This window comes from Agelaius phoeniceus, chromosome 24 (assembly GCF_051311805.1).
Source record: "Agelaius phoeniceus isolate bAgePho1 chromosome 24, bAgePho1.hap1, whole genome shotgun sequence".
Classification (NCBI taxonomy): domain Eukaryota; kingdom Metazoa; phylum Chordata; class Aves; order Passeriformes; family Icteridae; genus Agelaius; species Agelaius phoeniceus.
This window is the reverse complement of record NC_135288.1, coordinates 785,109-808,651: the sequence shown is the minus strand read 5'-3', so window position 1 is coordinate 808,651 and position 23,543 is coordinate 785,109. Positions and strand designations below refer to the sequence as shown.

The window sequence follows — 23,543 nt, the reverse complement described above, 5'->3', positions numbered from 1 at the left end:
GGGACCCAGGGGTGTTCAGGACTCCCACAGCCCCCCCAGCTCTGCCCCATCCCCCCAGGGCAGCCCCCTCCCCGGCAGAGCTGCATTCCCCCGCCTCTGCACGGCCCTGGCTCGGCCTTTCTTCCTTTTCATGCCTTTCTCCCTCCCTGAATGCGCTTTGCTTGCTTTGGCGGCGGGGCAGGGAGAGCCGCGCTCCCCCCTCGCTCCCGGGGATCCCCCCGGCAGATGGGGCCGGGATGTGAATGTGCACACAGTGAAGCCCCTAAGAGGATTTGCTGGTGCCCCTTTCATTGCGAGCCTTTGTGTGCTGCTCCGCTGCGGTGGGACGCCCCCGAGATCTCCCCCGGCTCCTCTCTCTTCCACTCCAGAAGAAAAGAAAGTGCCTATAAAGGCCTTGTTTGTCCGACTCGTTTGAGAGGACCATATTGCTGTAGGTGCCGCGGGTCCCGGCTGACAGCGTCGCCCCTTTGAGCGCGGGTGACGCGCGGCTCCCTCCTGGGAGGGTCCGAGCGGGCGGCTTAGCCAGGCGCTGGGAAAAAAGGTTTCAGTTGCATTTCAATGTCCATTGAACCCTGAATCCCCGGCGATGGTTTTTCCAGAGGCTCTGCAGACAGACAAAGGCACGGAGGAAGAGGCTGGGAAGATGCTTAGCGTCCAGCCGTGGGTGAAGGAGCTGCTACCCCCCAAAATCCCATCCCGGAGAGCTGAACAGGGCTTGCAATGCTGCTTTTCCAATGACATCTAGTGGTAAAGCCAGGCAAGGAGGAAAACGTCGGCTGGGTTTTCCTGGCTTGAGCGCGGCGCCTCCCGCTGCGGCGTTTTGCCCTTTGTATGGCAGCAGACAGCCCCCAGCGAAGAGCGAGGCACAAACACGCGGCACAGCAGCCTCGGCAGCCCCGGGATGCCAACCAGCCCACCCTGAAACCTGCGCTGCTCCCTGGGCCTCGTCCCGGATTTTCAGGGCCCCTGGAGCAGATGTCTGGGCTGGGAATGTAGGTGCTCAGCACACACTGCTGTCCTCTCTGCTCCCTGCTCCAACACGTCCCCATGCGTGCTGCAGCTGCTCCCAGGCAGGTATGTGACACACAGGGCAGGCCTGGAAATATTTCCAGTGCAGGCAGAGTGCTCACAGCAGCAGGCACAGGCAGTGACACTGAAGCACAGAATATGGCTCCAGGGATGCTCACAGGGCATCTCACCCCAGCTAAGGTGGTTCCCCAGGACCTGTGGTGGTCCTGACAGGGGGGTGATGGTGTGGCTGGGGCTGAATAACAGCCTGGGCTGCTCACTGTTTAACCAAAGTGTATTAAGATGTCAGGAAGGGCTTCCATACCTCACCAGACACTGAAAACCCCACTCTGGAGGGCACACACTGGAGAGGTTGGTCATGAATGTCTCTCTCAGCATTTCAGAGCCATTTCTTATGGCTCACTGCACACTGGAGCACACACACTGCTGGACCATGAACTGCTGATGGATATTGTCCCAAGCCAAAATGGACCATGGAGCCTAAATCCTCTCTTGCACAGCCTCTTCTGCAGCAGATCCCTGCTACAGGGTACCCAGAGCAGCTGTGGCTGCCCCTTCCCTGGAATTGTCCAAGGCAGGGCTGGATGGCACTTGGAGCGAGCTGGTCTGGTGTGGGATCTCAGCACATCGTTCCCGATGTCCAGAGATGCCAGGAGAACCCTTGGGGGTCTCGAAAATCCTGGAATGTTGCCAAGAGTGCTTGGTGGCTTGATTTTGATCCATCCACAGAAGTAACAAGAGTTTGAGGGCATGAGAATCACTTTAGAGTGAGAGGTGTAAAAGAGACACATTTAGAGGGTGAAATATAAACTTTAAGGTTTTTGGTACAGGGGGGTTATGGAGACAGGATGGAGGGATCAGGGCGTGTCTCGTCCTTCTTCTTTCTTCTTCTTGTCTTCCATCTCCTGTGGTGATGTTGGCACTTGGGGATTGGTTTATGGTAAAGGTGCACTTGCTAACATGGGTGAAAAGCTTTGGGAAATAAAGGTAAATATTGTGTACGTAGATTTTAGTATAAAAAGACATGACCGCCCCGTGGGTGGTCAGAGAGTGCCTGTGACTGCTTGCAGATCAGACCTCTGTTGGGCAGACAGAAAATTTTGTAGATAAGAAATAATAAACAACCTGAAGACCGAAAAGCTGAAGAGTCCAGACTCGTCCTTTGAATCGCGTGACACCCAAGAACCACCCTACCCGTGTCCAGGCAGAGACAGACAGCCGGACCCGACAGTCTGGCAGAAGGTGTCCCTGCCCATGGCAGGGGATGGAACAAGTTCTGCCCCAACCCAAACAATTTGGTGGTTCTCTGACTCAGCACACAGGGCGTGCAGGAAGGATGCACCTGAGGATGCATCAGGGAGTGAGAACTTCAGGACCATGCTGACAGCAGGACAAAGAGATTGGAAATACAGACACAGGAGGTGGCTTTGGTGGTCCTGCACAGAGGCAGAACAGCTGTAAACCTCCATGGATTCTCCCCACTTGTGCCCAGAGCCTGTGCCACACTGTGAGCAGCCAGATGTGCAGCTGAACCCAGCCCATTGGGCTGGAGGGTGATCTGCAGCTGGAGGATGAAAATTGCAAAAGGAAAGCCAGGAGGACATTCCCTGTCTCCTGTGACAGTAATTCCAGTCCCTCTGAGCAGTCCTATACAAAAGAGATGCCACAGCAAAACCAGGATCAAGGAAAAGCCCACCCACCTTTTAATGCTGGGAGAGAAAAACTGAGTAAAACCCAGTGCACAAGCAGCTTTTAAATGAAATACATTGAATCCAGAGTCACAGAGACCAAAATGGGTTAATAATAAATTGATGGTGCTTCCATCTTCCTGGGCTCAGGGTGCTCCAGTGCTCTGGTGGAGGTCCTTGAGGTCACCTGTGCACAATGTTGAGGCACATCCAATGTTCCTGTGCTGGATTTTATCAGAGGTGAAAGAAAATGAGGGGGAAAAGCAGAAAAAAGGGAGACAGAACCACACAGATCATGAGAGATCACATCCTTTGTGGGCCATAGGATGAGGGAGAAGCCTGTCCAAAGGAGCAGAACAAGCCTCCTGGATAACCTTCAGGTCACCTCTTCCTTCTCTGTCATCCTCTGAGGTCTCAGCCTGGAGATCAGGAGTGTCCCTCTTCATGGCCTTTTGGGACAGTCATTGGTTGGAGATGGGAAGGAAGAGCTGCTATAACATTTCCCAAACTCTCCTGGCATTAGTTTCTCCTTCAAAAAAGCTTTTCTTTCCTCTCTTTCCCTGCTCAGTGAGGACACAGGTCTGAGCAAACACTGGTAGTTTCAGCTCCTTGCTCTCCAGCTGTCTGAGGGACCTGTGCAATGGAGGGGGAGACTGAAGGACTGAGACAGAACTGCCTGGAATCATCCTGAGCCTGGGGACAGAGTTGGAGCAACTATGGTGGATCCACATGGATGTCAAAAGGAGAAATCCATCTACTCCTGGCCATCCAGCCCACCCCAGGAGACCAACCAGTGCTGGGGAGGGCCAGCAGATCCTTGCCTTTCTCCAGGAGGAGGTGCCCAGGGTGACCCATGTTCTTCTCCCACACCCTGAGGGACCAAGCTCCTCTGCAGGCAGCTGGTGACAGCAGTGGCAGCACCAGTTTCAGAACAGGAGCAGAGTCCAGGTCTCAGTGGCTGCTGGGGATTTCCCACTGCTGGTGCCAAGCATCACCTTGAGATCTCCAGGAGCCAAAACTCTGCCCAAAGCCCTCATGTTCCCAGAGCCTGCCTCTCTGCCCAGCCCTCATGGACACCCCCAGGCTGCAGGGCTGGATGTGTGACACAGGGTCACCTCACACAGCAGAGGACATCAGGCCATGCAGCCCATGGCAGGGGTGCATCCCCAAGAGTCACCACTCAGGGATGTGCAGGGCTGTCCAGCTCCATCCCAGGGATGTGCAGGGTTATCCAGATCCATCCCAGGGATGTGCAGGGTTATCCAGATACATCCCAGGGATGTGCAGGGTTATCCAGATACATCCCAGGGATGTGCAGGGCTGTCCAGCTCCATCCCAGGGATGTGCATGGTTATCCAGCTCCATCCCAGGGATGTGCAGGGTTATCCATCTCCATCCCAGGGACGTGCATGGTTATCCAGATCCATCCCAGGGATGTGCAGGGTTATCCAGCTCCATCCCAGGGATGTGCAGGGTTATCCAGCTCCATCCCAGGGATGTGCAGGGTTATCCAGATCCATCCCAGGGATGTGCATGGTTATCCAGATCCATCCCAGGGATGTGCAGGGTTATCCATCTCCATCCCAGGGATGTGCAGGGCTGTCCAGTTCCCTCCCAGGGATGTGCAGGGTTATCCAGCTCCATCCCAGGGATGTGCAGGGTTATCCAGCTCCATCCCAGGGATGTGCAGGGTTATCCAGCTCCATCCCAGGGATGTGCAGGGTTATCCATCTCCATCCCAGGGATGTGCAGGGCTGTCCAGCTCTATCCCAGGGATGTGCAGGGCTGTCCAGCTCCGTCTTAGGGATGTGCAGGGTTATCCAGATCCATCCCAGGGATGTGCAGGGTTATCCAGCTCCATCCCAGGGATGTGCAGGGTTATCCAGCTCCGTCCCAGGGATGTGCAGGGCTGTCCAGCTCTCTCCTGGCTCCCCTGGAAGCAATGACCCATTGCTGTTCCAGAGAAAAGCCCTCCTGGCACTTCATGGGAACAGAAGGGAGCACTGGGCAGACCACACATCTCTTGGGGAGCTGCCACCCAAGCCCTCACCCCAGAGCTCCAGTCCCTGCTCTTTCTGAGGAAGCCAGGACAGCAGGCTCACAGATATTCCTTGTTTACAAACCAGATGGGAATTCCAGGTATGTGTCCATGCATGCTGCATACATTTCCCTGTGGACCCTTCTTCTGCACATGGCAGTGTCTTTGCTGTGCTGTGGGCCTCAAACTGCCTTACTTGATTATTTTTTCCCCTTGTGAGATTTTAGGGCAGAGTGAGGCTGTTGAGTGCAATCCTGGCCTCTTCCACCCTGGTACTGCCTGTCCACCGTGTGCATGGCTCTGGCCCTGGCTGCTGGAAGCGTGTTGTGTGAGCTCTGCACGGTGTTTGTGTGTTTTGTGTTGGTGCCTGTGCCCTGTGTGATAATTCAGTGAGCCTGCAGCCTGCCCTGGGTGAGGCACATGGATCCATTTGTGACAGGATGGGGCTGGAGGCTCATCTCAGCCTCTCAACCTGCACAGCCAACTGAGGGCTGGAACCCACACACGGCTCCAGCGGGGCAGACAGGATGGGGTGTGGAGCAGAGCAGGGCTGTTCCCTCTGTGGGGAAACTGAGGCATTTGGGGGAGAGTGTGGGTGGGCCACTGATTTGTCCCCTTTGTTCCTGGACACTGCCAGAAGCCAGTAGTGGAAGAAAAAACTGGTTTTTTCCTTTTTCTTGGAGAAAACCTTTGGAGAGGAGAGCAGGGCTGTGCGAGGCTCTCCCAGACCTGCATTGTCACAACTTCAGCGTTACTTTGGGGATTTTGCCAAGAGTTTGGTCCTGCATTACAGCAGAGGATGCCCATCATGGCAAAGCATCCCCATCCCGGCACAGCATTCCCAGAGTGACAGAAGATCCTCAGCCCAGCAGAGCATCCCGCATGGCTCCTGGTCTTAATGGCTGGGGGACAAACCTGAGTTCATTGTGGTGCATCCCCCAAGGGGTTAAGGACATGCACGGAGCCACGCAGGCCCAGGCTGTGGTCTCACCCTTCCATCCCGCATCCCCTCCTCATCCCCTCCGCATCCTCTCCTCATCCCCTCCTCATCCCCTCCTCATCCCCTCCGCATCCTCTCCTCATCCCCTCCTCATCCCCTCCGCATCCCCTCCGCATCCTCTCCTCATCCCCTCCTCATCCCCTCCTCATCCCCTCCTCATCCCCTCCTCATCCCCTCCGCATCCCCTCCGCATCCCCTCCTCATCCCCTCCGCATCCTCTCCTCATCCCCTCCTCATCCCCTCCTCATCCCCTTCTCATCCCCTCCGCATCCCCTCCTCATCCCCTCCTCATCCCCTTCTCATCCTCTCCGCATCCCCTCCTCATCCCCTCCTCATCCCCTCCGCATCCCCTCCTCATCCCCTCCGCATCCCCTCCGCATCCTCTCCTCATCCCCTCCTCATCCCCTTCTCATCCTCTCCGCATCCCCTCCTCATCCCCTCCTCATCCCCTCCGCATCCCCTCCTCATCCCCTCCTCATCCCCTCCGCATCCCCTCCTCATCCCCTCCTCATCCCCTCCTCATCCCCTTCTCATCCCCTCCGCATCCCCTCCTCATCCCCTCCTCATCCCCTTCTCATCCTCTCCGCATCCCCTCCTCATCCCCTCCTCATCCCCTCCGCATCCTCTCCTCATCCCCTCCTCATCCCCTGCCGCCGCTGCGCGGGGCGGCGCCGGGGCGATGCCGCTCGGAGCCGGGCGCAGGAGGGCGGGAGGCAGCGGGAAGCGGAGCGGAAGGAGCCGAGCGCCGACGTCCAGGCGATCTGTGCCTGGAGCTGAACCAGGCCAGGCTTCTCATCCCGCACATCCCCATGGAAACCTCGGCCCCGCCGCCCTGCCCTGCACCCCCGCCCGGCTGTCGGTCACCGGTGGCCGCGCAAGCCCGGGGGACCAGGGGGGCTGTCCGGGGGCTGCTCCCCGACACCCAGGGGTACCTGCCGAGCCTGCCAAAGCTGCAACAGCAGGGATTGAGCTCTTCCTCCCATCCCCGCCTGCACCCACCCCTCCCCGCAGCATTAGGAATCCCCGGCAGCATCCCCAGGCAGCATTCCCGAGAATCATTCCTAGGCAGCATTCCCGGAGCTCATCCCCAAGCAGCATTCCCGGGGCTCATTCCCAGGGATCATCCCCAGGCAGCATTCCCGGGGCTCATTCCCAGGGATCATCCCCAGGCAGCATTCCCGGGGCTCATTCCCAGGGATCATCCCCAGGCAGCATTCCCGGGGCTCATTCCCAGGGATCATCCCCAGGCAGCATTCCCGGGGCTCATTCCCAGGGATCATCCCCAGGCAGCATTCCCGGGGCTCATTCCCAGGGATCATCCCCAGGCAGCATTCCCGGGGCTCATCCCCAGGCAGCATTCCCGGGGCTCATCCCCAGGCAGCATTCCCGGGGCTCATCCCCAGGCAGCATTCCTACGCCTCCGGACCCAGCCCCGGGAGCGTCTCTGCCCCCGGTCCAGCCCTGGCAGCATCCCAGCCCTTCCCATTCCATCCCAGTCCCTCGATGGAGCCCGGGGTGCGTGGGGTGCCCCCACGGGGGCTGCAGCCGCGGGATCGCCCCACCCCACCCGGTTCTTTCCTCTCCTGCGCTCCCCTCCCAGCACGAGTCCCCTGAATGCTCCATTTGAAGCTAATTCCGGCTGAAATCTGGTTTGCTTTCCAACGTTGCTGCCTTAAATTGGAGAGATTGACCTTGTAGCAGGAGGTGACATGCAGATGCACATCAGCAGCCCGTCAGAGCTGCGGCGGGGGCTGGGGGGGTACGGAGCCGCCTCGGGGACACGCCAACTATTTTATGAGTAATTTAATATCTGGAACACAGACTTTTCATTCCCAGAGATCTGCTGGGGAAAGAAAGAGCCTTTCTGCAGCCCCGAGAAGGCTGTTCCTCATAAGGAGGCAGAGCAGGAAAAAAGGGCTGGGATTTAACTCCTTGGTGGCCAGCCAGCACAGAGCCTCCCGGCTCCCGGTCCCTGCAGAGGGCCAGGAAAAGCAGGAATTCCCTGAGCACCTCTAAGTGGAAGACAAGCCAGGCTGTGTTGCTCCAGGCAAAAGAAGCAATTGCTCCTTCCCATTCAAACCCAAATGCAAGCCTGGGTGAGGATGGGGGGAACAAACTTAACAGCAGCCTTGAAGTGAGATTTGGGGTGGGAGCTGATGTCTGAACTCCCTTCCCTGTCCCAGACTGGTTTCTGCTGTATCAAACTCTCCAGGAGTCTCCCTGGGGTTAGGACCACCCTCCAGTGGAACCAGTGCACCCAAGGGACCCAAGCAGGGAGCTCCTGTCACCTGTGTGACCTCAGTGTCCACCAAAGCTGCTGTGTCCTGTTGTGATGCCTGTGACATCCCAGCAGGAACAACCCAGTGCCCTGTCCCAGTAATGCCTCTGCCCAGAGCATTCCAGCACCTTGGCACAGCACTGAACCCACACAGGGATTCCCGTATGGCTCCTGATTGATATTATGGTTTGGAGAAGGGGAGGGAAGGAAGAACACAAAAAACCCCAATATTTCACTGCACAACCTGGCCCAAGGGCAGAGGAGATGGTGGAGAGCAGCCACAGCCTGGCAGCAGGAACTGTGGCTCAGAGCTGGAGGCTGAAGGGAAGGAAGCACTCAGGGCTGTTCAGGAGGGAGCTGCAGGGAAGGGAAGAGCCTCCCTGCACTGAGGAACAGTGGCATCAGCTACATGGGAGAAGAGCTGTTCGGAGGGGCTGGCATGGGAAGCTGATCCAGGAGGCCCTGTTGGGCAGCCAGGTTGTGGCTGGTCCTGCCAGCAAGGACCAAAACCAAACAAGGATGGTGTAGGAAGGGCTCTTCCTTGGTTATAGTAGGGACCAGGAACTCCTGGGCTCAGTGCAAACACCTCTGCAATCTCCATCATGTTTGCTGGTGATGTTAGACCACACCATGGCACTGACATCCATGGCTCCATCTCACTGACAAACAGCCTGGCTGTGCTTTGATTCCTCCAGCCCAGCTTCATCTCCATGAACACTGACAGGCACACCCATTTCCACCACATCAGATCCAACCAGAGTCCTGCTTATGCTAAGACTGGAGCTTTGGCACAGAGAAAACCTCCAAACCCCCAGTTAGATAATGTAGGAGAAATCCTGATTTGATTTTCTTGCTGGTCCCTATTGCTCTGTGCCTCGGAGCAGGGAAATTTTATTTCAACTCCCTGAGAGCTCTGTTGGTGCCTTTGCCCACAGCTGTGCTCCTGGTTCCCTCCCTGTCCTGCTCAAGTGGCCTCCAACACCAACAGACCAAAGCCCCCCACGGCTTCTTGGCAAAACACTGACATCCCTAAAACTCCTGAAGTCACCTTGAAACACCTCTTGCCCCAGCTGCGCATCTGGGGGCCTCAGCCCTGCCCTGGTGGTTGCCTGACACCAAGGTGAGGGTCACAGCACTGCCTGGTGAGGGAAGGGCTGTGGCTGGGCCCCGGGGAGGGACTGTAGCTGCCTTGAAAAGAAACCCCAAAGGGAGTGACAAGGAGCAGGACGTGCGTGTCAGGCGACAGCTCGGAGCACACACAGAGCACAGGGAGTGGGCAGGGCCAGGGGGAATCGCACAGGGCTGGGTGTGCACAGGGGGAGTGTGCACACGGGGGCGAGTGAGCACACACAGCACAAGCAGGAGCGTGCCCAGAGGCCCAGGCCAGCTCTGCCCACCCTGGGTGAGGACAGATCCTGCAGGTTTATTCCCCGGTGCAGCCATGCCAGGTTGAAACACTGGGCTCAGGCACCCATGGGGAAGGTGTAAGGAATTAATTAAATATACAAATTGGCTCTTTCCTGGGTGCCAGTGGCCGTGGTACTGCCCTGGCCCACCCTTACCACCCACAGCACCTGCCCCCACACAGGCTTCTCTCCAGCTCTCCTGTTAATGGTTGTGCTGTTCCAAGATTGCCCTGTTTCCATGGAATAATGTATCCCCGACCGAAAAGCAGGGCAGGAGATTCAGGAGCAGGGCTAGGCTGGTCCTGCTGCTCTGGGAACAGCAGACAGGACAGGTGGGACTGCCAGCACAGCACCCAACCCAGGTGCTTTTGGGTTTTCCCCTGTGGCCCTAAGCAGCACAGGGGGCTCGGCAGGGGACTGACTGCTGCACACAGGAGGAAGCAATGCCAGCTCCTGTGCAGGGAGCCATGGCAAGGGACACTCTGCCTCTGGCCTCAGTGAGTGCCATAACAGCTTGAGAGGAAGGGGCCTCTCCAGCTGATGGGGTGCAGGCTGCGGCTTTGGGGCTTCCTACAGGGTCAGAAGGACCCTTGAGCTGCCTGGGAAGAACTGAAGGGTGGTGTTGTATGGAGCAACAACAGCTCCAGCACCCTCTGGGCCCCTTATCCATTTTGGATACCCAGAGGGTGTGAGTCTAGTGGCAGCCTCAGGGGAGTTGCCATCTCATGGGGCCACTGCCAGAGGTGGCATTGCTGGGCACTGGCTGAGACCCATGGGAGGAAACGATGCCCTCTGCATCTCTGGGCAGCAATTCCCTCTGCACCTCTGTTTTCCAGCTGTGTAAGCACCGTGAGCTGCACTTACAGCTGCTGGTACCTGCACTGCCCTCTGACTTTCCCCAGGCACAGCCAAGCCCTCAGAACCCTTTTGGCTCATACTGGTCAGACATCTCTTTTAAAAATAACCAGCCTTTGTCCTTACACCTTTTCAAAAATCAAAAATTATTATATCCATTACCTGGAAAGGCAGAAAGCTTCACCTTGGTGTCTAATAACATCCCAGGTCCCTTCTTACAGAGTTTTCTGCTGCCAGTGCCTGTCCTCTGACATGGGATTGTCCCATGCCAGAAAAAGAACTTTGCATTTGTCTCCATCAAATATCAGTGGGCTTCTGCCAGCTCATTTCCCAGCCTTCAGGGCTCTCGGAATGGCAGCCCTGACCTCCAGTGTATCTCTGTTCCTTGGTACAGTGTCTCCTGCCTGCTGAGGCTTCAGGAGGCTCAGACAGTGTATGTTCCCAGCCCTCTTTTGGGTGTCAAGCACCTGCTCTTTTCCCCCACCTGCCTTGCCCAGCTCAGTTTTATTTGTGATGCTGCATCTCCAGCTGTGAAACACCTGGGTTTGGTGGCTGCACTGTAAAGGCCATCCAGTGCTCTGGCACAGGGGAACCTCAGAACACAACACCCAACACCTGTGCTCAGACCTTCTGAGAGCAGCAGAGCCTGGGGACACGCGTGGCTGCACCCCGGGGGACCGAAGGCACAGATTCTGCTGCAGGAAGGATAAAGCTGCGAGGTGGTGGGGAGGAGGAGGAGGAGGAGGAGGAGGAAAGAACCGGGCTAATCCTGCCCCCTGCCTCCTCCCAGACCTCGCGGGCGCTGCCCGTGGCTCGGAGCTGTGCCCGAGGATGCTGCCGCTGCCAGGCGAGGGCTGAGCCAGTCTCCAGTGCCACCTGCCGGCAAATGGCCCTGGACAGGAGCCTCCGAGCGGGTCACAACAGCCTCGGTCACTGTCCTGCGCTGACACCTGAGCAGCCCAGAGCTGGGGGCCTGGACTCAAACAACCTGGAGACCTCAGGGGTGACGCTCCATTAAATCTGCCCATGGCACACTCACCTCCCCAAGACCTTTTATCATCATCCTTTCCATCCAGACCCTTTCAAATCCCAGACTCCCACAAAAATTCCTGAATGCCCCTGTCCAGGCCCACGGGATGGGCTGGGGGCTGCAGGCAGCCCACCCACACGGGTGCAGAGCTGGGTTGTCACCTGCCCCGGGGCCAGGGCTGTCCCTGGGCTCCTCAGCTTTAATTCATCTGATCATTCCTGGGTCCACAGCTCTGCTATTGATAAGGAGCAGGCTGGGAGGGCTTGGCTGTGCTCCAGGACATGGAGAACAGTTCTGTGCTGGGGTTTAGAGGCTGTAGTGGGGGTGTCCTCCACACCACCCCCATCATGGCATCTAGTTGTTTGGCCCACGCTGACCTGCCCTGCCTTGACAATCTTCTGTGGGTATATCTGTCACCACCACCACCCCAAAAAAAGTCTGAGAGAGGTTGGTGTCCCCAGATCCTGCCACTGCCAGGACTCTCCAGTACAGCACCACCTCCAGCATCTCCCTACCTACCAGCAGTACCCAGTGGACTGTCATGGTCCTGCCCCCTGCTAAAGGCTGAGCTGCCTCTCCAAGTTTTCCTAACTCTGGGCTGGGACCCTTTGGGTGGCTCTGGACAGAGATACTTGCTGTGGTCTGCAGTAGGAACTGCATGACTTGTGTGGCTCTACTCAGCAGTAATGAGATGCTAATGATCCTGGGCTGCACCCAAGAGGGCAAGAACCAATACCCTGGTTGTGTGAAAATTATTTGTGAGGAAAAAGGCAAATCATATCCAGAAAGGGACAAATAGTGCGAAGAGCTGTCATTTATTGTGCAAGAATGGCAGCAGTGTGCTTCAAGCACCAATTTGGGAGCAAAGAGCTTCCAGGGGAGTCCTCAGCACTGCAGGGACTGCAGAGATTGGCCACAGATACATTTCCAGTGGGCTAAGTCTTAGGGAAGATGAGAAAGCCAGAGAAGATGCTGTCAGACCCTTCCAGCCCCACCAAGGAGTTCTTCTCTGTTGGTTCCAGCCAGACAGACTCATTCATGGCCATCTTGAGGACCACGCCACCCGTGGTGACCTGGAAACTGTTATGCACGTAGTCACAGAAGGTCACCACCCTCTCGCCCCTGCTGGCACCCTGGCCCTTTTTGATGTTGAGGCACAGGTTGCCCCGGGAGGTGACATGGTAGGTGAAGTAGTAGGTGCCGGGCACACGGCAGGTGAAGCGGCCGTAGCGGTTCTCGTAGTGGCCCTGCTCGTTGGTGAGGACGCGCTCGAAGCGGATGGGCTGCTCCCGGCGGGGGTAGGAGCTCATGCTCCTGGCAGCCGAGAACCCGGACTTGAAGGTGACCTTGTAGTCACCAGGTTCTCCCACGGGGCCAGGCGGTCCCACGATACCTGGTAGGCCTGTTATACCTGGGATGCCAATGGGACCGACCTTCCCAGGCTGTCCCGGTGCTCCTGGGACTCCTGGCTCCCCTCTCCATTCTTCACTCTGGACAGAGGGTCCTAGGAAAGAGGAGGAAGAGTCATTGTGGTCACAGCCAAGCCCCATTTGTGTGCAGAGAGAGAGCATGAGCAAGGAAACCTGTGCTGGGTGTGGGTCAGTGAAGACCCTGCCCAATGGGCAGGTGTGACACACCTTCCCCCTACTTCCCCAGGTTCTTTGGGGTGCTCCATCATCCCCACCTGACAAGACCTCAAAGAACTGGTGGAAATGGGTTGCTTTCCCAGGACCATGTGGTTGGCACTATCTTTCTCTGCTCTTGGCAGTCACAAGACAGTGTTTTACCCACCTGCAGCCTCTTCCTTACCTTGCTCACCCTTTGGGCCGTTCTCCCCATCCCTGCCATCGCTGCCAGGCTGTCCTGGTAATCCTGGGATGCCTGGGATGGTGCCGTAGGTCCTGCAGAGTGTGGCACTGGCAGGCTGCCCTCCGGCCAGGCAGATCAGCATAGCCCACATGATCCACATCTGTGGGAGCATGGAACGTTGTTGGGGGCTTTCCTGGGTGGTGGGAGGGCTGGGGAAGGCACTCTGAGCTGCTCTGAAAGATGGTGACTGCAAGCAAGTCTGGGTAATACGATCAGGGAGGGAAAACATCCTACCGCAGAGCCAAATTCACGCTCCTGCTGGCCCTGGAGCAAAGAACCATAACCCTTGGGCAAGGCAGGGTTTGCAGTCTCTCGTCATTCTTAAATCCCCAGTTTCCAAATGCCCACAGCTTCAGCCACATGAATATTTGGGACAGGTTATCTCAGAGATCTGATGTCCAACGTGGCCATGCTGCTGCCTTGTGGGAGAAATTCCCCATCTCATCTCAGGACCATACTTGCAGGGTAAAATCCTTACCCAACCAGAGCAGTTTTGTCATCTGCAAGGGAACAGGTCTTGCCTTCCACCAGCATGTCTAAGGGACAGTGTCAGTCCTTGAAGATGGCAATGAGCCCCCAAGCCTCCCTCCTCCAACCCACCGGTTCCCCTTGTGACCTGTCACACAGCTGTTCAATGCCAGAGGCATTTCTGTATCTCACAAGCCTCACTGGGACAGTTATCTGGGCTTCCATGCCTGGGGTCTTACCTTCTTCCTGCCCTTCCTACCCAACTCCTTCCCCCAGATCCTGGTGTGGGTGCATGTGGATAAGCACTGGGCATTTGGGGGCTGGATCTGGACATCACAGCACCCTAGCCACAACTCCCCCATCCCAGGTGGATTTTCCCAGTGCTGAAGCTCTGGTGCCAGCAGGACAAAAGATGGGTGAGTTGGATCCTTCAGCCACAGCCATTCTGATTTGGGTGCAGCAGGAACAAAAACTGATTCACAGTTTCCCAGCCATCAGAAGACAAGAGCTTCACACGGCAGGAGAGCACCCCGAGGGCACCTTTCAGACTGATGCACCTTTCAGTCCCTGATAACCCTTCTGGAATCTGCCATCTCTGCTTTTATGTTTTCCTTCTTCCAGGTGGAACAGGAAGGGTCAGGGTCCCATCAGGGACCTCCACCACCCCCAGCCCAGCACCTCCACCCCCAGTTTCTCTCTGCCCCAGGCCACGGGGAAGTGCCAGCAATGCAGGTGACTGTCACCCTGCCAGAGTTGGGTTCCCCACGTGCTCCTGCCTATGGGGGGAACCTTGGGCTCAGTCTTGCTCTTACCTTGAGCTCCTTGTTCATCAGGTGGGGAGACAGAGCAGGGCACCCCAGCGTCCTGCTCGGAAATGCCTGAGAGGAGAAGCAGAAGTTTGCTGCAAGGGTTATTGTGAAAGGATCTGGGACACATCCCCTTTTTATCTTTAGCTCCTGTCCTTTTTCCGTGGCAGTTTCAGATCCTCCATGAATGCTGTTGTCAGCTGAGCAGGACAAGTCATCCCCAAATAGCACCCCGAGCCCCTCCAGCCACAGCTCTGCCCTGCAGGGTCCCTGGGTCCTGCTTAGGGGTGTTTGCTATGAGGAATACTCTTTGGAGCTCCAGATGAGTTTAAGGTAACCCAACAGAGCTGCAGAAATGTGCAGCATTCAGGCAGCACCCCTCAGGCTGCTCCACGTGCTTCCAGCTCTGCAGGCCCAGGGGATGCTGCAGGGTCTCAGCATCCATCACCTTGAGTCCATGCATGGGAAGTGACTTTGCCCTGTGGGAAAAGCATTCCCTGCTTTGGCTACTGCCTTGTGGAAGTGAAGTACAGGACATTTGGAAAGGAGACTGTCTTGTTCCATCCTTCAATGTGTGACACCAGGAGAAATCCCTGCTGGGTTTTGGTGGGCTCTGCATCCTCCACAACCACAAGCTCCTCTGGTTTGGCTCAGGAAAGCCAGAGCATTTCCCCTGCCCCATCCTGGTAGGGACCCCAGGGATGTCCCAGCCATGGTGTTGGGGTTTCCTTTGCAGTCTGTGCCCCTGTAGAGCTTTGGAGAGAAGGGGAATATCAGGGTCCTGCTTGGATGAGTCTTGGTGCCCTCTTGATAGGGGCTGTGTGGGGACACAGGAACCATCCTGTTCCTGCAGTAGCCAGGGGTCCCACCCCCAGTGCAAAGCCAGGTGTGGGTGGGGTGTGGTGGTCTCTGATGCTGGTGAGCCTTGGTGACATGCTGATGCCACATAGATGGCCAGATGTCACGTGCACATTTGGAGGAAACAACACACTACACGAGGTGCACTGGGGAAGGTTTTATTGACACTTTCCACAGCCAGGTCATGGCAAAGGGGCTGCTGCAGCCTGCTGAACCTGAGGCAGCCCAGGTGGGAAAGGGAAAAACACAGGGAGACCCGAGGTAATGTGGGGTTAGCAGGGGGGATGCACATAGCAGTGCCAGCAGGACCAGGAGCTCAGCACCATCACTCTGGGTGCAGATGTAGCAGATGTTCCTGTTCCCCCTGTGCAGCAGCTACCAGGGCTCAGCCCCCAGACTGAGGGGGGGGTCTGGCTTCTGGGCTTGATGCCCTCCCTGCAGAGAAACTGGGAGCATCAGGAAGAGCCCAGCAGCGAGCAGTGAGTTCAGGGCAGGTGGAAGGCGCTGGGGTGCTGGGGTGAGCTCTGCTGATCCTCTAGTCTGGGAAGAGCAGGAAGCCTGAGAAGATGCTGTCGGAGTTGGCAATGCCCACCATGCCGTTGTAGTCGTTCACTTCCAGCCAGACCTTGTCATCAGCAGCCAGGTGGAGCAGTGCCCCCCCCGAGCTGACCTGCACCGTGTTGGTCTTGTGGTCACAGAAGCTGGCCATCCTCCTCTCGTTTTTGTGCAGGATGACACAGAGGTTGGCTGTGTGGGAGCTGTGGAAGACGAAGTAGTAGACACCAGGGAGCCTGCAGGTGAACTTGCCCGTGGCAGTGTCGTAGTCGTGGTTGGTGTTGGTGATGACGTTGTTGAAAACCACGGGGACGTTCTTCAAGGGGTACTGGCTGGTCTGTCTCGTCACTGAGAACGCTGACTGCTGCTTCTGCATGGAGGTGCCTGGCATTCCCGGGGGGCCGGCATGGCCTGCCTCCCCAGGGATTCCCATTGGACCAGGGGCCCCAGGGGGGCCAGGCTTGCCTGGAGGGCCACGTGGGCCTGGTGGCCCTTTCACACCCTTGGGCCCCAGCTGTGTAGAAGGAGCTGGGATACCTGTGGGATGGTGAGGAGTGAAAGGGAGTCAGTGTCAATGGCAGGATGTGGGGAGAGGCTTCTCTAGCCCCTTCCTTTAGGCTGGAGAGTGCTGTTGCCTCTTCCACCTGACTACAGAGGATGCTCTCCACATCCTGCAAACCCAGGCAGACCAGCCATTGAGGACTCAGTGTAGCCCTATAAGAGCCCATGTGGTTTCCCTCTTTGCTCACTCACCTGGCTCCCCTTTGGCTCCCTTCAGTCCATCCCGGCCATCCCTGCCTGGTATACCCGGCATGCCTGGCAGGCCTGGAGCTCCATAGCAGCTGTGAGGGTCCTCTACAGTCACAGAAGAGCCCACACTCAGGAGGAGGACAGTGAGGGCCAGATAGAGCTGCTCCCAGAATCTATTCTCCATTTTGGTGTTCTGTAGCACAGAAAGTGAAAGAAAGTGCTGGAGTGAGGGGTCACAGCAGGGTGGCTTGCAGGACATGGAGAAAAGGAGCCTGGATATACCAGGAACACTTGGATGCCTTGTGTGTGTCCTCAATGTCCCACCTATACACACTGCAGGATAGTGGGGAGGTGGATATGTGGAGATGGGCCCCAGGCTCATCTCCAACACCAGGGCAGCCCGATGGCACAGCGTGCGTTGGACTTTCAGTCAGGATGGAGCCATGAGTTCTGAGGTGCCCATGGCCAGCCCCAAGCCCTCTGAGTGCAGTGTCCCCAAACCCTGGAGATGCACACACCACTGCAGACTGTCACCCCGTGCTGCACTGAGGCTGGAACTCCCTGCACATAGCTGATCTTCCTCCTCCTCCAGCAGCAGCCTGACTGTCCTGGTTCTGTCCATCGGGATCAATCCTTCCATCAGCTGGTCCATCCTGTCTCCATCACACGCTTGCAGCCCGTCAGTGCCTCTGCCTTCGTCCTCTCCTCCTCCTCCTCCTCCTCTCTCATCCACATCCTCCTCTCATTCTTGCCCTCTCCAGCAGTGTGGCATGCTGCTGGACCCCCAGTCCCACCCTCGAGACAGGGACCCTGCAGCACCTCTTACCTCTGGTGGGGACCAGGCCAGGGATCCCAGGCTGCCGGTCCCGCTGGGCGCGTGGTCACTGCCAGCACAGCGCGGTGGGCGCGGCTCCCTGACACCCTCATGGAGGAAGTCACAGAGTTAGGAAACAGTTAAGGGCCCTTGTGAACACAGAACCCGAGCTGTTCCTAGCCAAATTTCACATCCTCCTGCCTGATGCTTTCTGCTGAAACAGCACTTTCTTGGCTCTCCAGTGAAACCTGTACTGGTGCCACTGCAACAGGAAGGGCTGCAAGGAAAGAGATGTGGCACAACTCCCCAATGCAGGGAATAGCCCTCCCCAGATCCCTTGCTTTCCCTCTTACTTCCCTTGTTTCTGAGCAGAAGGGCAGCTTGGGAGCAGAGCCTCAGGCCAGCTCCAGTGGGCTGGAGATGCCTGTGGCACTGAGGGGCTGCTGCAAGGTCACTGCCTGGCTCTCATGGAAGATGCTGCACCCCTAAATAGGACAGGAAGATGCTTCCCTTTAAGAGTTTCTGACCTGCACCTTTCCCCATGCCCCACCAAGTTCTGCTGGGTGCTAGACTCAGTGAGGCCCCAAGATCCCTCACTGGGGTGTTGCTCCCTGCAGGATCGAGCCTCCTCCTCATTGCTCCAGGAATGGGGATATTTGAGTGCCCAGTGCTTGTGGAGCAGCTCCCCTGAGGAGCAGTCCCAGGGTATGGCATCTGATGGCAGCTCCACCACCATCACCCCACAACCCCATCCGTGTTCCAATGTCCCTGTCCCTCCTTGCTGTAATGCCAGAGGACCACAGCTGCCTTCTGCCTTCCTGGGAGAGTCTGGGTGCCAACTTGGGACCATGTGGGTGAGGTACAGGATCTGCTGCCTGTGTTTTCCCCTGCAGGATAGTCACCTTGGGCTCAGCAGAGGACACATATAGCCCTGTCCCAGATGTTTCTTATTCCTCCCTGGAAGTGTCAGCCGTGATTGGACACTCCACTCCTCCCTGTCGTTCTGCATTTGCAGTGCCAGGGACAAGCTGGAATCACTTCTCTCCCCAGCAGCTTGGGAAGGGGTCCAGGATATTGATGGTTTGGGAAAAATGCATGAGTAGAAAAGAAAACCCAAGGAGTAGTAGTAGAAGAAGCATTTATTTATACTGATGAGGAGGTTGTGACATGATCTGTCCCAGTGCCAGGAAGGCTTTTGCAGTGGTTGGTGGAGCAGAAGCAGCAGCAGGCAGTGATTTCCCACTCAGAAGCAAAGAGCCACAGCTGGTGACAACTCGGAGTGGAGCTTGAGTGCCCAGGAGGAGAAAGGGATGAGAGTCCACAGCCTCCAGGACAGTGCAGGCAGGCTCAGCATGGAGGTGAGCACTGCAGTGGTGACCCACAGCTTGGCCAGTTGTGACACTGGGAAAGCACAGAACACTTCTGGATGATCAACCTGCAACCATCCCCATATGCTGTGGCACTAAAGCCTCCCACACACCCAGAGGGGAGCAGCCAGGCAGGCAGACACTCCACGATGCTGTGGGAGTCCCTCAGGCCGTCTCTGGGGACACCAGGAACCCGCTGAAGACGCTGTCAGCCTCGGAGCCACTGTAAATGGAGCTGCCCTGGACAGGGTTGGTGGTCAGGGACACGTGGTCACCCACAGCCAGGCTGAGCACGCTGCTGCCCGAGTTGACCTGCAGGATGCCGCGGCTGTTGTTGTCGCAGAAGCTGACCACGCCCCGCCCGTTCTTGGTGATGCTCAGACACAGGTCTCCGCTGGACACCACCTGGAAGCTGAAGTAGTAGAGCCCGGGAATGCGGCAGGTGAACTTCCCGGTCTGGGGGCTGTAGGAGTTCTCCTCGTTGGTGATGATCCTGTCAAACACCACCGTGGTGCCTGCGTGTGGCGGGGCCAGCCTGGAGGCGGAGAAGGCGGGACGCGGGTGCTCCAAAGCATTGCCAGCTTGCCCTTTCTGCCCTGGTGGCCCTGGCACCCCTGGCATCCCCCGAGGGCCTGGTAGGCCAGGTAGGCCACGCCTGCCTGGTGGCCCAGGATATCCTGGTTCGCCTGCATCCCCTTTGGGTCCCTCAATGCTCGAGCTCAGTGCTGCATTCCCTGGGGAGAAGAGGGGAGGAGAAGAGGGGAGAAGTAGTTCATGCCCATCTGGCATCTCCTGAGCTGCTCCCACAGCCTGGGATGCTCTGACCAAGAGGCTCCCAGGCCCCCAACATCCCCGGCTTCCTCTTACCTGGCTCTCCCACGTCACCCTTCTGCCCTGGCCTCCCATCACGGCCAGGGACTCCAGGGGAGCCATTCTTGCCATCCGGTGCCCTACAGACTCCGTCCTCCAGCAGGGCCATGCCCAGCACTGCTGCTAGGATGCTGGCTGCCAGCAAGAATCCAGGTTGCATCCTGCTTCCTACAGCACAGGGATGAATTGGGGATGGAGGCAAACACACACAGATATGCAGGTGCCATCATCAGATGCATCCACAGATCTACTGAATTGTCCAGTATGGATAACCAGACACCACATGCAGGGAAGGGTTTTGAGGCTGTGTGATCCGAAATCACTGGTGGCACTGAAAATCTCTAGCATGCCCATGGCAGAGCTCTGGGATTGGAAAGCCCAGGACATGGAGCATGGCACATACCCCTTCCTCCACATCCTGGGCATGGGTAGGGGCACCTCAGATGCCTGTAGAGGATGTTTATTCCAGTTTGCGGGGTGAAGCACTGCTGTGTGGGGCAGTGGCCCCATGGGATAGAGAGCACAAGGGAGGAAAGGATGCAAAGACACAACAGTGCTAAACGGGAAAGGGAAAAAGGGAAAATTATATCCAAACCTCCAACATGCAGAGCTGGGAGAGAGGACATGGATCTATCCCAAAATCTGAGGTTCTCAGCCTGGGACAAGTCTGCAGAGCCCAGCGGTGTCCACAATCACACAGAGCAAGGACAGATTCCTGCAGGTTCCTCTTCCCCCTGCATCAACTTCTCCCTCCCTCTTTTTCTACTTTAAACCCTTGTGGAGGGGGAAGTGAAGAACGAAGGAGGACAGGGAGCAAGGACTGGAAAGTGGTGGCAGAAGGGGAGAGTGTCCCCAGCTGTTTGTGGTGAATTACCTTGGTGCAGAGGCTGAAGACAGGGCAGTGTGAGCAGCTCTGTTTGCTGGAAGGTCTTCTCTGGGAGTAGGAAGGAAGAGGAGAGGGGTGGGAAGGATGAACTTGCATGCACTGCGGTTTGCCTGGTTGGAGAAGGGATGTGTTGAGTTTCATTTTCTCTCTAAGAGAAAGAAACTTGTTCCTCTTTCCATGCTTGACTCTGGCTTTACTGGAAACAGCTTGGTCAGGGAGAGTGCAGCACCACTGGGTGCCCAGCCTGGCCCAGCAGCAGGGGGTGGTGGTGACTTGGCACAAAGCAACATGACTGGAGGATGCCCACAGGCTGCTGAGATGACAGGAGGGGACAGGTGATGGGAGTACCAGGTGTCACAGCCACCCAAGGGATGCTCAGGGCAGGAGATCACCCTTGGAGGCTTCTGCTCTGGCTGATGGGCAGAGTGTCTGTCACTTTGTCATGGTGCTGCTGGGTGCTGACCCCTCCAGATGCCCACCTTGGCACTGCACTTGGATGGAGCAGGATCCAGCAAAAGGATCATCAGTGCCTGTGTGGCTCAGCTGGTCCTTGAGTATTTTGGTTGGATATTAGGGAAAGGGGAGAGGTTCTTCCCCCAGAAGGTAGTTGGGCACTGCCCAGGCTCCCCAGGGAACAGTTATGGCCCCAAGGCTGCCAGAGCTCCAGGAGTGTTTGCCAATGCTCTGAGACACAGGATGGGATTGTTGGAGTGTCTGTGCAGGGCCAGGAGTGGGACTGATGATCCCTGGGGGTTTCTTCCAGCTCAGAATAGTCCGTGGTCCAACAATCTCCTTCCCGCTGTCCTCACTTCAGTGCTTTGGGGACCTGGTGTCTAGAATAGAGTGGGAAAAGATGAGGGTGTCTGGCACTGATGATGCTCTCAGTTCCCTTTGGGTAGCTGTGTCTTGCACCAGCCAGATTTGGGCAACCCCAGGAACTGAGTGTGGCCTCAAGGTTAAACACCAGCACCTCCTATCACTGAGTGCAGGGAATGAGTCCAGGGGTGCACATTCAGCTCTGCTGAAAAAGATCCCCAAAATGCCACCAGACCCCAAACCCCATCACATGGGCAGGGGAGGTGCCACAATGACTGTAGCAGGTGAACATCCTTGGGACCCCGGGGACCACCCAGGCCCCCCCCATGGGGGACACGGTGGGCAGTGAGGAGGGGCCTTCTCATCCATGTTCCCTTGAGTATCCTTTCAGGAGTCCTGTGGCAGCTGCCCTGGCCTGGAGCTGGGGCTCAGGGGAGGATATCCAAGGAAAGAGGACAGTAAGCAGACCTGGGATTAGATTGACTCCAAAGTCCAGGGGGGTTAACAAACCCCCTATCCCCTCTGCCTTTTGCTTCCTACCTTCCCAAGGGAGGTGTTGCATCATTTCCAAAACAGCTGAAAAAGGCAAGGACCAAAACTCAGTCCAGAGTCCCTTGCCAACAAAGATTTGTCACTGAGCTGGTCTTTAATTCATTGACTAGATGCCTGCTTAATGCAATATGTTACACATTTTTAATCAAAATGTTACCCCATAATAAATCAGATGCCCAGAAGAAATGTGATTTTATTTTATCAGCAGAGTTCACCTATCAACTCGACCTGTAACCATGTCAAGACAAGATGACAGGTAAGTTGAAAGGATCTACCTCTGCCAAATGGTGTTTCTGGACAGTAATTGTATTTCTGTCCTATTGCCCTTTCTTAATATACAGCCCAAATTAGACCACTCCATCATTTCATCCAGCATTGATTGATGGCTGTGTCCTCATACGCTGTGTCCTTTGTCTTCTGCTGTCCCCTTAACCCCATTTAAATGCTCAATTACAGGGGCTGGCTGTGGGTTTCCAGCATCTCCGGGAAGCTGGTGTTGGTCCAGGTGTTCCCTCCCCCAGATCTCTGAGATTTCTGAGAAGTGCTTAGTCCCACTCACTTGACTTTCAGAGTTGCCGTGGTCAAGCCACCCTTCCTCTCCCATCCTCTGAGCAACTCCTCCTCCTCCTCCTCTGGATCTGCAGCTGAGACATCCCAGGCTGGTTTGGGTTAGAAGGGACCTTAAAGCTCATCTTGTTCCACCCCCTGACACGGGCAAGGACACTTTTCATGTCCAACCTGGCCTCGGACATTTCCAGGGATGGGGCAGGCACAGCTTCTCTGGGCAACCTCTGCCAGGCCCTCTCCACCCTCAGAGGGCAGGATTTATCCCCAACACCCCATGTGACCCTGCCCTCTGGCAATGGGGAGCCATTGACAGCGACAGCCATGGCTCCAGAGGTGCCGGCCGCAGGGAGGCAGCCCGAGCACTGCACGGCGCCATCGCGGAGGCTTCTGCAGGCCGCAGCTGCAGGCACTGGAAGGCCCAGCCCGGCAGCCTGAGGGTGTTCCCTCCCGCCGCCGGGAGCGGGGCTGCGGCGGGCCCGGCACCCTGAGGGTGTTCCCTCCCGCCGGGAGCGGGGCTGCGGCGGGCCCGGCACCCTGAGGGTGTTCCTCCTTCGCCGGGAGCGGGGCTGCGGCGGGCCCGGCACCCTGAGGGTGTTCCTCCTTCGCCGGGAGCGGGGCTGCGGCGGGCCCGGCACTCTGAGGGTGTTCCTCCTTCGCCGGGAGCGGGGCTGCGGCGGGCCCGGCACCCTGAAGGTGTTCCTCCTTCGCCGGGAGCGGGGCTGTGGCGGGCCCGGCACCCTGAGGGTGTTCCTCTTTCGCCGGGAGCGGGGCTGTGGCGGGCCCGGCACTATGAGGGTGTTCCTCTTTCGCCGGCAGCGGGGCTGCGGCGGGCCCGCAGCGAGGGGACGCGCCGCGAGATGGCGCTGCTGCCTCGGGCAGCGCGGTGCCACCGCCGGCGCCGCCCTCAGCACGGCGCGATGGCCGCAGTGAACCTCGGGTCCTGCGGCCTGTCCGGCTGCAGTGTCCGCCCGGACACCTCTGCCAGGCACCCCGCGGGCGCTCGTGGGCCGGGATAACCCATCTCCCCAGAGGCCCCAAAGC

General features: G+C 57.4%; 3 protein-coding genes across 3 annotated transcripts; all 3 read right to left on the bottom strand.

Moving 5' to 3' along the window:
- Positions 1-12,123: 12,123 nt before the first annotated feature.
- On the bottom strand, positions 12,124-14,587 carry C1QB (complement C1q B chain). Its single transcript, XM_054647802.2, has 3 exons — positions 14,474-14,587; positions 13,134-13,293; positions 12,124-12,828 (listed from the first exon to the last, which is right to left on the bottom strand). Exons 1-3 carry the CDS (start codon positions 14,489-14,491, stop codon positions 12,260-12,262), a joined length of 747 nt encoding a protein of 248 aa, XP_054503777.1. The 5' UTR covers positions 14,492-14,587; the 3' UTR covers positions 12,124-12,259.
- An 880-nt stretch (positions 14,588-15,467) lies between these two features.
- C1QC (complement C1q C chain) lies at positions 15,468-17,589 on the bottom strand. The gene is made up of 3 exons (XM_054647755.2): positions 17,457-17,589; positions 16,634-16,823; positions 15,468-16,417 (listed from the first exon to the last, which is right to left on the bottom strand). The coding sequence occupies exons 2-3, from the start codon at positions 16,812-16,814 to the stop codon at positions 15,861-15,863; spliced, it is 738 nt and encodes a 245-aa protein (XP_054503730.2). The 5' UTR covers positions 16,815-16,823; positions 17,457-17,589; the 3' UTR covers positions 15,468-15,860.
- Positions 17,590-18,565: 976 nt separating this feature from the next.
- On the bottom strand, positions 18,566-20,431 carry C1QA (complement C1q A chain). Its single transcript, XM_054647828.2, has 3 exons — positions 20,277-20,431; positions 19,679-19,849; positions 18,566-19,545 (listed from the first exon to the last, which is right to left on the bottom strand). Exons 1-3 carry the CDS (start codon positions 20,305-20,307, stop codon positions 18,977-18,979), a joined length of 771 nt encoding a protein of 256 aa, XP_054503803.2. The 5' UTR covers positions 20,308-20,431; the 3' UTR covers positions 18,566-18,976.
- Positions 20,432-23,543: the final 3,112 nt, after the last annotated feature.